Source organism: Microtus pennsylvanicus, chromosome 18 (assembly GCF_037038515.1).
Source record: "Microtus pennsylvanicus isolate mMicPen1 chromosome 18, mMicPen1.hap1, whole genome shotgun sequence".
In the NCBI taxonomy this organism is placed as follows: domain Eukaryota; kingdom Metazoa; phylum Chordata; class Mammalia; order Rodentia; family Cricetidae; genus Microtus; species Microtus pennsylvanicus.
Genome location: NC_134596.1, coordinates 4,028,540 through 4,041,033, shown reverse-complemented (window position 1 = coordinate 4,041,033; position 12,494 = coordinate 4,028,540). Strand labels below are relative to the sequence as shown.

The 12,494-nt window shown below is 50.1% G+C and overlaps 1 protein-coding gene across 2 annotated transcripts in view; it reads right to left on the bottom strand.

The window, feature by feature from the left end:
- Positions 1 to 5,598: 5,598 nt before the first annotated feature.
- The window catches only part of LOC142837583 (BOS complex subunit NOMO1), a 59,727-nt gene continuing 52,831 nt past the window's right edge, over positions 5,599 to 12,494 (bottom strand). The window contains exons 27-31 of one of the 2 annotated variants that reach the window (XM_075952743.1): positions 11,545 to 11,655; positions 10,149 to 10,250; positions 8,661 to 8,780; positions 6,460 to 6,552; positions 5,599 to 6,206 (exon numbers count right to left, since the gene is read on the bottom strand). In XM_075952743.1, the coding sequence (XP_075808858.1) occupies positions 6,075 to 6,206; positions 6,460 to 6,552; positions 8,661 to 8,780; positions 10,149 to 10,250; positions 11,545 to 11,655 (558 nt within the window). In that variant the 3' untranslated portion in view covers positions 5,599 to 6,074. Of the gene's footprint in view, positions 6,207 to 6,459; positions 6,553 to 8,660; positions 8,784 to 10,148; positions 10,251 to 11,544; positions 11,656 to 12,494 lie in introns of both variants that reach the window. The other variant, XM_075952742.1, reaches the window with a different exon arrangement.

The following is a 12,494-nucleotide window of genomic DNA, read 5'->3' as shown; positions in this document are numbered from 1 at the left end:
GTGGCTTAAGCGCACCGATTGGAGCAGGTCGCAGGGATGAGCGGGGCTTCTCGGACTCCACCTCGCGCACCGCCTTTCACCACGCCCCTCCTGGGCCGCTCCCACTCCCGCCTCAACGCGGCTCTTCCGCGCGTGTCCCTCGCGTGTCCCTCGCGTGTCCCGGAGTTAACCGAAACCGCTCGTCCAAGCCCGGTGCCGAACGAGAGCGCGGGGGGAGCCGGCCTGCGCTGCCCGGCCCGCCATGGCACCGCGTGGGTGAGCTTTGCGCGGGACGCAGTCGCGGACTCAGGCTCCTCTGCTGCCAAGCGGGGCTGAGGTCGGAGCCTCCAGAGCCGGGGCCGGCCTGTTGCATTAGCCACCCGCTTGTCGCCTCCATCCATGGCGGTGTCCAGCTCTCTGCGGAACCGGGGCCGGCTCGGCTTCAGTCCTCCGCGGGATACAGGCGACCTGCGTTGCGCTGTAGCCGGCGCCTGGGCCCGGGGGCTACCGGCCGGGCGGTCAACGAGGGAAACACAGTCCCGTGCTGCGTGTCGTCCAGCCCCAAACTCCGGAGGAATGTGCACTTGAGGATGGAGTCCTACCGGCCCGACAGGGACCTCAGCCGCGAGGACATGGGCTGCAACCTGTGGCACATCAGTGACCTGGAAAACTTCGACGGTGAGCTGCCCCTCCTCTCCCTCCCCTCCCCAGCGCGACTTGGAGCCTTGCAGGTCCCCTGCCCAGAGCTGAAACACCTCAGAATGCTGTTTTTTTTTCTCCCTAAAACAACAACAACAGCAACAAAAAACTATTACCAGGCGACTGTGGATTAAGTGATTTAGGTTTTGCAAGGGCTACAATTAAAATCCTGTGAATTTCAGATTCATCTGGATGACCTGATTTGTGTATTTGAAAAAGTTAAAAGGAGTCATTACTACAGCTAGCCATGTTTTATCTTACCGATTTTGCAATAACCTTCTCAGCATTGTTTTGTCATCAAAGTTTATAAGTAGCTTGTGCATTGGGCATAAAATACAGTTGATGTGATTCCCAACTCACAATATTAGAAGTCGGAAATATATCCTTATGCCTCTATTTGTTGTTGTTGTTTTCGTTGGTTTGGCTTTGCTGTTTTCTCCTCAAATCATCACACAATTTAGTTAAACTCACTGGAAGTGTATTTATGAGAACGAGTAGACTGTCTTTGGAATGGAACATGACTTGTAATGTGAAAAGCTACTTTTAAATTCTAAGGAAGGGATCTTGTCAGCGTTTCAGTAAATTCTGGTACTACATGATTTTTCTAGTGTTATTTAGGATTTATTTTTATTTATCTGTTTGTGTGTTTGTGAATGTGTTACTTGTGGCGTCAGTTGAGGTCAGAGGGAGGTGTTGTGTCCCCTTGATCTGGAGTTCCGGGTGGTTGTGAAGTGTCCACGGTGGATACTGGCAACTCTGTCATGTTTTCCGGAAGAACAGGAAACATTCATTCGTAGTCACGGAGCCATCTGTCCAGCCGCTGGGTGTTACTTCCTGTGCCCATTAGCTTGATCCTCTCTTTAGATGACTTTGAACTGTAGCCATGCGTTTGTACATTTTAAAACGTGCAGAAGAATATTAAAGTTAGAAATCCCCCTGAACACCATAATAAGTCTCAGTCTCATTTTGAGATTCCTGGAGGCAGGATCGTCATTTCAGACTGAGGTAGAGGTAAGAGCCAGTGACTGGTTGTTTTTGCTTTTATTACCTTCAGGTTGAACCCTAATTTCTGTCTCTGAGTTTTTATTAATCCATGCTTCAGTGAGATACTTCAGAGGCCTAGGATAGAACCAAACACAAATGGCAAAAAAAAAAAAGTCAATGAAATTACTTCTAATGATACTCTGCTATCATAGAGTGATGCCTAGCCCAGCTGTCATCAGGGAGGCTTCACCCAGTAACTGATGGATTTCTTGTTTGCTTAGGTAATATTATATCCTTCTGGAGTCTTTGATGGAGTTGAAGAATGGTTAGTTATAGTTATAGTTTTCCTTGGTTATGATAAAAGATAGATATAAATATTGTAACTGTAATTCTTGCTTGATATCTGTTTTGTTATATGTAATCTTACTATATTAAAGTGAAAGCCTTTCTCTTTTGTTTAAACAGAAAAAAGGGAAATGATGGGGGAGAGTCTTCTGTTTTGTGTTAATTTCGTTGGTTAAATAAAGAGACTGCCTTGCCCCTTTAATAGGACATAAAATTAGGTAGGCGGAGTAAACAGAACAGAATGCTGGGAGAAAGAAGCTGAGTCAAGGAGTCACCATGATTCTCACTCACGACACAGATGCAGGTTAAGATCTTCCTTGGTAAGACACCTCGTGGTGTTACAGGGATATTAGAAATGGGTTAGATCGATGTGTAAGAGCTAGCCAATAAGAGGCTGGAACTAATGGGCCAGGCAGTGTTTAAAAGAATACAGTTTCCGTGTAATTATTTCGGGTAAAGCTAGCCGGGTGGCGGGATGCAGCCCCGCCGCTCCTATTACAACAATGACCCATACCCCAGAGATGCTCAAGACCACTCCCACAGAGTATTTAAACTGCCCCCCAGGAAACAGACACATTGTTTTCCAGTCTTCCTTTCCCGTCTTCTCTCTGCAAGGGGGAGGGGGGGGGCAGGGACGGGACACAGCTGGAAAATAAAAAATCATCCAGAAGTGTTTTTATTCATTAAACTGGGGCTTTTTCTAATCTGGCTTGATTTGATCTGACTTGGATTGCTGCTTCGGTGGAGACGCTTATCAAGGTGAAACTTTCCAACAATCAAAATACAATATATGAAGTTCTCAAATAACTAATTTTTAAAAGCAATTTAAAGATTTTTTAAGCTTTCATTTTTTTAAATTGTGTCTGTGAGTGTACATGCATGCAGGTGCCCTTAGAGGTTTAGGCTCCCCTCCCTGGCTGAGTAGACAGATGTGAGTACTTGGAGGAGGCATGGAGGTCCTTGGTGCTCACAGAGAAGCATGAGGGGAACCAGGCATGTTAAAAACCTGGGGATGTACAACCTGTTTTCCACCCAGAAGGCTGGGAATAGGTGGTTAACAGCCTGGTGGCCAGGCCACACCAGCTTCCCTAGACCCTCCCCAGGTCTTGAGCCTGTTCATCTCCATCGATCTATAGGGCTATTCTCCCTCAGACACTTATGAGAACTATTTATCCTGTGCATGCTTCCTTAATCAACAGAACCCATCTTTATGGATGATATCATATCCTAAGCTTTGTTGACTTCATTTTCACCAGGAAGCTTTTTTTTTTTTTTTACCAAATTGTACTGTTGCTATAGAACAATCCTTTTGTACATTATGAATATGTATTACTCTCATGGGATAATAAAAGCTGATAGCCAGGCAAAAAATATAGGCAGGGTGATCAAACTGAGGATACAGGGAGAAGGGAGGAAGGAGTCAGAGTCAAGAAAAGCCAAAAAGCAAGATGAATGCCACATTAATAAAGGTATCATTACATGGGGGAGTGTAAAAATAAGGAATATGGGCTAATTTAAAATGTAGGAGCTAGTTAGTAATAAGCCTGAGCTATTGGCTAAGCATTTACAATGTATGCCTGTGTGGCAGTTTGGAAGAGGCTCCCGGGACAGGAAAACTCCACCTATATACTGTGCTTTACTATGCCTAAAACAGACTACTGGGGGTCAGACTGCAAGTTTGAGCCAACACTGGCTACTGAGTTGTGTTGAACTCATTCTCCTTCTTACCTCTTCTGCTGGCCATGGTGTTTGCACACCACACACACACACACACACACACACACACACACACACACACACACACACACACACACACACACACACAGTGGATACTGACAGCAGAACTTGAGGTTCCTGAAGAGCAGTGTGTATTAACTGCTAAGCCATCTCTCCAGCCCAGAGTTGTTCTGATATTTATGTGCACGGGTGTTTTACCTGCATATATATCTATACATTATGTGCCTGGCCCTGAAGAGAACTGAAGTTACAGATGATTGTGAACCTCACATCAGTGCTTGGTTCTGTGGGATTCTGAATCTCATCAAGCTGACAATCAGATGAACCATCATGGTGACTAAGCCAGCTTTGTCCCCTGAACTTGTCTAACTTTCTCCTGGGTTACTGTGGCCTTTAGGGACCTGCCTCTTCCTGTCTTTGGGTGCTCCACAGCAAAGCTGTCAGATTAGCGGAAGGCCCTCAGTCACTTGCACCTGTCGTGACCCACTGTGCCTACACCTGCACACACACATGCATGTTCTCTAAACACTGGCACACAGCACCATCATTAGCTTCTCTTTGGCAGAGGCAGAACACGGTTAGGGACTCTTGGATCTAGGTTCAAATTGCTAACCGTAGAGCAAGGTTGACGCTACTCAAGGGCCATGGAGGACATACAACAGGGCCCTGCACAAGAACCTAGGGCCTCAAGCACGCTGGACAGGGAGTGCTCTGAGCTGCATCGCTGCCCTCTTTTTACCTTTCTAAGTCACCTAGATTGGTGCCCTCAGTCCTCCTGTCTCAGCCTCATTACTGCTGGGGACACAATGAGCCCATGTTAGGCTTCATAATCTTCCTTCCCAACTATTAGGTCCTTGGAGTTAAGCACAAGTATGCACACACACACACACACACACACACACACACACACACACACACACACACACTAAAACCAGGAAAGACCAGAAGGAAGCCTGACGAGAACGTGCGGCATGGCTTTAGAGGCCCTGGCCAGCTTTCTGCAGTGCCCTCCTCATCCAGGTGCCAGGGCTGTTTGCATGGCATTTCTCATGCAGCCCAAGCTGGCTTCCACTTCATTATGGAGCTAAAGATGACCCTGAATTTCTGATCCTCCTGCCTCCACATCCCACGTCCTGGGATTACAGGTGTGCACCACCAGGTCCTTCGGGGCAGTGCTGAGGGTGGAACCCGGCTGTGGGAATGCTAGGCAAGTGCTCCACCAACTCCAAGAGCTTGACACAGCCAAGTGTCTCAACAGTCACAGACTGTGCCGTCCACACCCACTAGATAGAAATGTTTACTTCCCGTGGGAAACATGCAGGAAGTGAGAACAGGCCAAGTTCCACTTTCAAATGGACAGAGAAAGGGGGCTGACCACCATCAATGGTGACCCACGAGTGACACAGCACAGCTGCTACACAACGGCCCTTCTGGAGCGGGGCGGAGCCCACTAACATTTAAAGCCCCTTAAACTTTAAGGGGTTCCTTCCCTGCTGTGTCCACTTGGGAGTGAGTCGGAAACATATGTCTCGTCTGTCCCAGAGGCTCGTGTGACTCACCAGCCCTGTGCAGCAAGCAAACCCACACAATGGTCTGTGTCACACACACACACACACACCCCAAGAAGTAAAAGAATTCTAAAGCCTCGCACTATGAAGTCTTCCTGGCTTCTCTAGACTCTAGAATCTAGACTATGTGTCCCGGGAAGAAGAGTGAGCCTGAGCTCAGCCAGGCTGGCCGTGCCATAATCCCCATAATCCCCATGGCTTCTGTGGAGTCACTGGAGCTGAATGCCCACGTGTTCTGCATGCACCCAGCACTACGTCAAACCCCTGAAGATTATCTGAGATGAGCTACATCACAAATGAGTGGGTGACTTTATTCATTCCTGCTCTTGACAGATCCTTCTGGTGTGGACAGATGCTGTTGCAGCTTCCAGAGGGCCAAGTTCAGAGGGGATTTTGGGGAAGGTCCAGCAGGTACTTCACCATGCAGACAAAGGCCATGTTTACTGGACTCTTCTTGCAAACGAATGTGGAAGATTTGAGTTACGGTCTCACGCCACCAGCTAGGCTTAAATACTTCTCTGACAAAAATAATAATAATAAATTATCTTCAACTCAGAAAATAAATTGTGTTCAGCAGGGTGACAGGAGGGTCCATTCATCGCATTGCACCACAGGGCTACACAGGAAAGGACAGACAGGCAGGACACCAACGGAGTGGTCACGGGGCCCAGGGCCTGCCTGAAGAGAGTGAGCATGTGCCTTTGTCCCCAGGCAGGTGGTAGCCCTGGCTGTGCCATCCGCAGGGACGGGCCTCAGTCCTCCTCACGTGCGTCTGGTCTTCTGTTTCTTGGTCTGTCTCTTCATGTCCTCTGGGCCACTGCTATCAGAGGACACCTGGCCAAGTGCTCTGACTCCCTGGAGACGACTCGTCAGCTGCAGCAGCAAAGGAATGAGCTGGAAGGAAAGAGACCGTGAGACCCCAGGGTTTGCAGAACGGTGGCCGGGATATTTCACTCCAGATGTTTTACTCGTACTACCTCTCTCTGGGGCAGCACCTGGCCTGAGCCTAAGGATTAGAAATGATGTCACTGGAGCTAATAACCCCCGAAGGAGACACAGGTCCCCTCTGTAACTTCTGTGACACTGAACACACTCCCGGTGATCTATCTCCTGACACCTGCCTTCTCATGCAGCTCAGCTTCCCTACCTTGTCGTGGTTGTAGCCCGCCAACAGGAGCAGCAGTGTTAGGGGCAGGGCGATGTAGGACCCTTGTGCAATGTCCTGCTCAGGTAGCTTCCTCTGCAAGAGAGCCATGATACCTTGTGAGTTCTCACACTCATCAACACTGTCATCCAGAGCTTCAGCCACTCAGCCACCACCCACACTGGTACCCAAGATTACCCATCATCCCTTGGCATCCAAAAAGAAACTAACCAGGGTGTGGGTGTGAACCACCTGAGCCCTGCAAACCCCCGAGACTCAGATTTGGAATTCTCTCTTACTAGCACAAGTGTACTCACTTTGGCTGAGGATGACCTTGAACCTCTGACCTTCCTGCCCCTCTCCTGAGAGCTAAGATTAAAGGCCTGTACCAGCATGCCTGTTTGCTACGACTGGGTATCCAACTCAGAGCTCTATGTGTGCCAGACAAGGACTCTACCAGCGCAGCTACATCCCTGACTCAGCAACTCCAGTCTGTCAGCCAAAGACGGTTTGACAGAGCAGACAACCACAGCAAGCTGCACGTCCATACCAGGGGAGGAGCTGGACACCCTGGGCTGCTGTGGCTATGAACACTGTCTCCCCCAGATTACTCTGCTGAGACCTGCCACTTCTGAACCAATGTGACATACCAGACAGAAAGGTCTGGAGACACCAATTTTAGGGGGTGATTAAGTAAGAGAAGAGCCTTCATGAGTGGGGTCAGTGCCCTCCTAAGTCAGGCTGAGATGAACCGGCTCACCCATCTACGCAGCATGTATGGGGCAGAGTGGGCCTGGCACTCACTGCGCATCCCAACCTCTACAGCTGTGAGGAGCAGATGCTGTTGGCCAGCCCCCTGGTCTGCTGTGGATTTTTTAGTAGTCTGAGCAGTTTAAGACACACCATGCCTCCACACATGGAGAACAGTGCAGCTCTGAAATCTAGCGATCCCCAGGCATCTCAAAGAAACATAAACTCTTACTTTCCCCAGAAGCCATGACCACCTCCATAGCAGTAAAGAATGTTTCCAATGACTTAGTGTGGAGTATGTGTGTTCTCGAGTGTGTGCCTGGATGTGCCACGCATGTGTGGTCACCTGTGACAGCTGCTGCTCTCCTGAACTCAGGTCATCAAGCATGGTGGTGAGTGCCCTTACCTATAGCCGAATTTCCTGCTGGCCTGCTGCCAGGGAGTTAGCTACTAGCCCTAACCCCCGCTGGGCCACACCTGGCCTAGCTCGGGAGTTAGCACTCAGCCCTAACCATTCTCTGTGTCACAGATGCCTTTTGTCACCCTACGTGAATCTTGTCTGAGAGTTTCCCCAAGGATACAAACCCTATGCCAAACTTGGTTCAGAGGAATCCAGAAAATCATGATACAGTTTATTGAGAACTTGCACTTGGCAGTCGGGTTGTCTTGAGCATATGGAAATCAACTGGCTAAAGTGTAGATGTGGGGAAATAAAAATGCCCTGGGTGAAGGGAAAGTGCTTCAGTCCACTGAGGGTGGGGACCCTGCGGCCGCCAAAGGCTAAGTTCATTCTAAAGGTGTCTCTGAGCCTTCTGTTGACTAACTCACATGAACCCACACAGTGACGTCCGCAATACTTACCTGCTGACCTGCCTCAATGGCATGACTTCACTTTTGTAATAGTTTCTGGGCTCCACTCTCAGACCCCTCTCCCACCACTGACATCTCTACTAAATTCAGTGACTCCACCATACACAAGCTCCCAAACCAACCCAAACAATCTCCTGAATGGAGAGCACACACACCAGCTTTGTTAGACACTGAAGCCGCCCACGACAGCGGCTGAAAGCTGACCAGGTTCTTTACCCATGGGCATCTTGTCAGCCTATTTGCTGTTTTCCTTGCATGTAGTGGTCAAACTATTCAGGCTCTACTGTATCCATGCCTGCTGACTGTGTCCTCTGCACTACCTGTGAAGCTACAGATCGGAGTGTCCTAATGAAGGAATGCAATGACACCAGCCATAGGAAAATGGTGTCTCTCTCCCTCAAACCCCAAGCCACTGATGTGAGCAATTCTGCTCCCCTCCCCACCATGACTAGCTTCTCGTAACAGGCACCAGTGCAGGGAATGGACTGAAAGTGTCTAGGGGGATCCGAGATGGGAAAACAACCTAGGAGGAGCCAAGGAATCCCGCAGATCGTGCTGCTCATGCCCGCCACACTCTTACTTACCGTGGGACTGAAAAACAGAGTGATGTGTTTGTGGTAGCCCACTGCAGTGAAAGACACTTGCGGAAGGACGTAGTCGTACTGGGATCTGGGGAGCGTCGAGTCCAGAAGCACAACATAGTTCTGCTGGTGTAGGACAGACAGCTCAGGCAAAGCAGAGGACATATGCAGCCACGCACTGCAGTTTACGTTTTGTAAAGAAGCCCCAAGTCTGTGCATCCAACCCAAGGTCACTAACTTTCAAGCTCTAAGAGTCATAGGCCTCAGCGGCTCTGAGCCCGCGTCTTCTGACAACTTCTTTAGGAACATATTCAACCTGGGAAATCACAGTCCTTCAAGAAGCACACAGGTTCTTACAGGTGATTCTGATGAAAAGGGGGTGTGATGGAGCCATGGATGCCGGCAATAACGTAAACCAAGGTTGAGAGCTGGGAATGTGACTTAACTGGCTCATGACTGGCAAGTTCTAGAAAACTGACATCTCTACAATGGTCATGGTGACTATGACAATGGGAAGACGAGAGTGATAATAACCCCTATTTTCAGAGATTTTAGAGGTAGGGAATAATACTGTGTGGAGAGAGTGGGCAACAACCTTTGTTCCATGACAGCTGCCACTAGCATACACAAGGAAGGGCACCATGTAGCAGCCCCACTGGGGCAGGAAGGAGCAACAGGATAGAACACCACACCCTAGGCTCACAGAGAACAGCCCCAAGCTAAAGCCACAAAACCAAGTTCTCTGCAAAGGCGCTCAAGTGAACTTGTAGAGACAGTAAGTGACAACTCTGGGGTGGAAGACAGAAACCCAGACCAAAGACCAGAAAATGCCAAATGGGTAGAACTTAGAGACACACTGTAATTGTCAAACAAAGAGACCTGGATGCCACTCAGTGGGACAGAGCTTGCCAGACACGTGGAGGCCCTGGTCCGATATATAGCAATAGAGGAACCTGAGAGCAGTAAGCGGCTTGCCACACAGGAGAAAAGCGCCATCATGAGACCAAGGAGCCCTAGAGAAAGATGGGCAGTGGGCCCAGGGCACTAAGAGCGAGGGTGCCCTGGTTCAAACAGTCCTTCCCAACAGCAGAGCCACGAGCAGCCACGGGCAGCCACGGGCAGTGTGCAATGAAAGAGCAGACAGATGGCAGCACAGATCACAAACAATGTGCCAAGCAGGGGCAGCTCTGAATCGGCAGAATACCTGTACTTTTTGGCACACGCACACACACATACAGATACCAAAAGACCCAAAAGAAACCAATCAACCCCTCTCGCTCCTTATTTCTGGAGGCTGGGATTATGTCTGATGGTTTTAATTTCAAAATCTCCTGCTAAAATACGCATTATTTCTGTAAATAGAAAACCAGTTAACCTGAGAGACTCACCCCTGCAGACCCCACCCTCCTGTGTCTCAACAGGGTTCATGTCTGAAGAGCGGTGTTTAAACTGAGTCACTAATAAGGCTCGGGTGCCCGGGCCTGGCATTACCTCGCCATCTCGGAGCAGCGGTGGGAAGTGGAAGAAGAGCGACTGGCCCAGGGACACCGTCTGGATGGGGTTGTCAAGATTCTCGCTTCTGAACAGCTTCACCTGGGGACAGAAAGGGAGAGGGCACGTGCTCATGACCCTGAGGTGGCGTCTTCACATGAGGACAACCTCTCAGGCAGGATGGGAAAATGTGGTTGATGTGACCAACCAGGCCTCAGGATACAGATTCTGGTGTGAGCCATGCAGAGAGGCAAGTTCAGGCAGATTTTAAACAGACATTAATGCCATCATGGCAAAGAATGAAAAAAACAGCTTCCACATGCCAAGTGTGCAAAAAGCACACTATAAACAACGCCACCAGTCCTGAGGACAAAGGCCCAAGCCTCCAGAGCTCCGGAGAGCTGACGGCACCCAGGGCCATACAGACTTCTCGCCCCATGGGACCTAACTACAAGTGTGTGCTGCAGCCTTCAGTTCTGCACTGATGTGCAGTGACCGCGGCCATCCTCCCTACCATCCCTGGGGTGCAGGAGGGAGACGGCCCACAACAGAGGCTATGAGCGCTGGGTCCTTGCCTGCCCCCAGGCCACGCCAGGACCACGTCTGTGCTCTTTGGCTGTACTCAGTATTGCAGGTAAATATTAATTCATTGGCTACCTTAAAAAACAGGTGATTTCAGCTGACTCTGATCTTAGCTTTTCTAAAAACTTGAAAAGTGATTTGAACCCTGAGCCAAAATTCTAGCATGGCATCAATCAGGTGACATTAGCTGTGGTGCCACCGTCACCTCTGCACCAGCCCCTCCCTGGCAGCTCACACTTACCTTCAGAGCATTCTGACACTATCTACCCACCCACTCAGATGCCATCCAGTGCCAAGAGCCAGTCAGAGGCCAAACCTTTCACTGCGTTCTAAGTGTCAGAAATCATAGGTCTTTCTATAAAAGTCCTACATTCCCTGTGGAGCTCGAGAAAGGCTCTGGGGACGTGGGGTGCTCTGTGTGGTCAAGACAGCACGGTGCGCAGCTCCCAGACTGCCCGGCTCGGTCAGAGTGGCCCGCGTGAGGCTGTCTGACGCTATCCCTCAGTGGGCATGCCACTGTGCTGAGCCTTCACGGAGCTCCACTGCCCGGCTCGGTCAGAGTGGCCTGTATGAGGCTCTCTGACGCTATCCCTCAGTGGGCACGCCACTGTGCTGAGCCTTCACGGAGCTCCACTGCCATCGTCCAGATTGAGGGCTGATGTTCTGTCACCCCACACTGGCCTCTCCCCATCACTTGGTAATCAGTCCATATCCAGGTGTGGTAGTGTCTGGCAGGTCCCTCTGTAGCAAGCTAAAGCCAGACCTAGCTGGGACAAATATGTCTCCTGCTGAACCTGAGAGGTGCTGGTCTTACCCACAAAGTAGAAAGATACTCAGAAGAAGTGACCACATTTCCACTCAAGTCAAACTGGTTGATCTGCCGGAAGACTATGATGTTCACGTCATCCACGTCATTGTTCCCAACCTGAGGAGACAGAGCTGCACTGAGCACATCTGCAGGAGCTCCTGCCCATCCCAGGAAAGGAATGGGTCTGTCCGCGGTCACCTGCCCACAGACACGGCACGACACGAGTGTGTGCTTATGTTCTAGGTCTTCACTGCCCACCAACACACTGCGAAAGCACGTGGAGCCCTGCCTGACTGCAGTCTGCACCGCTACCCGAGAACCTGGCCTGAGCCACCAGAGGGTGACAGGCAGATCATAAAGCACTCCGGTGTGAGCAGCAGGGGCCCAACTGTTTAAAATGGCCGACCATCAACCCAGTTCCCAGGTCACAAGTCCCACAGAGCCCACCACTCTATGCCCAGTGCCTTCAGGCTTCTCCAGGCAGTTCTGTGCCCAGAAGCCCTCCAGTCTAGCCAGAGGGAAGAACAGCACTTTAACGGTGTCTGAGAACCTCCAGCGGTGACCTGGTTCAAAAGGGCATAGCGGGGGGGCTACAGGCTCTAAAGGACAACCCACTGCTGTGTTACCAAGTATTCATGCTGCCAAACGGCCCTCTGAATACTATGTTTATGCCCACAGAGCGACACTGCCCAAACGGCCCTCTGAATACTATGTTTATGCCCACAGAGCAACACTGCCCAAACGGCCCTCTAAATACTTATGTTTATGCCCACAGAGCAACACTGCCCAAACGGCCCTCTAAATACTTATGTTTATGCCCAGAGCAACGCTGCTCTTACTGCTGGCCGAGAAACTTACCCTTGCAGTGGCAGTGGTCAGCACAGAGACTCACAGCTAATTAAAGTCGAGAACAAGCGACTGTGAGTGCTCGTGACCACATGGGACATCTGCATCAA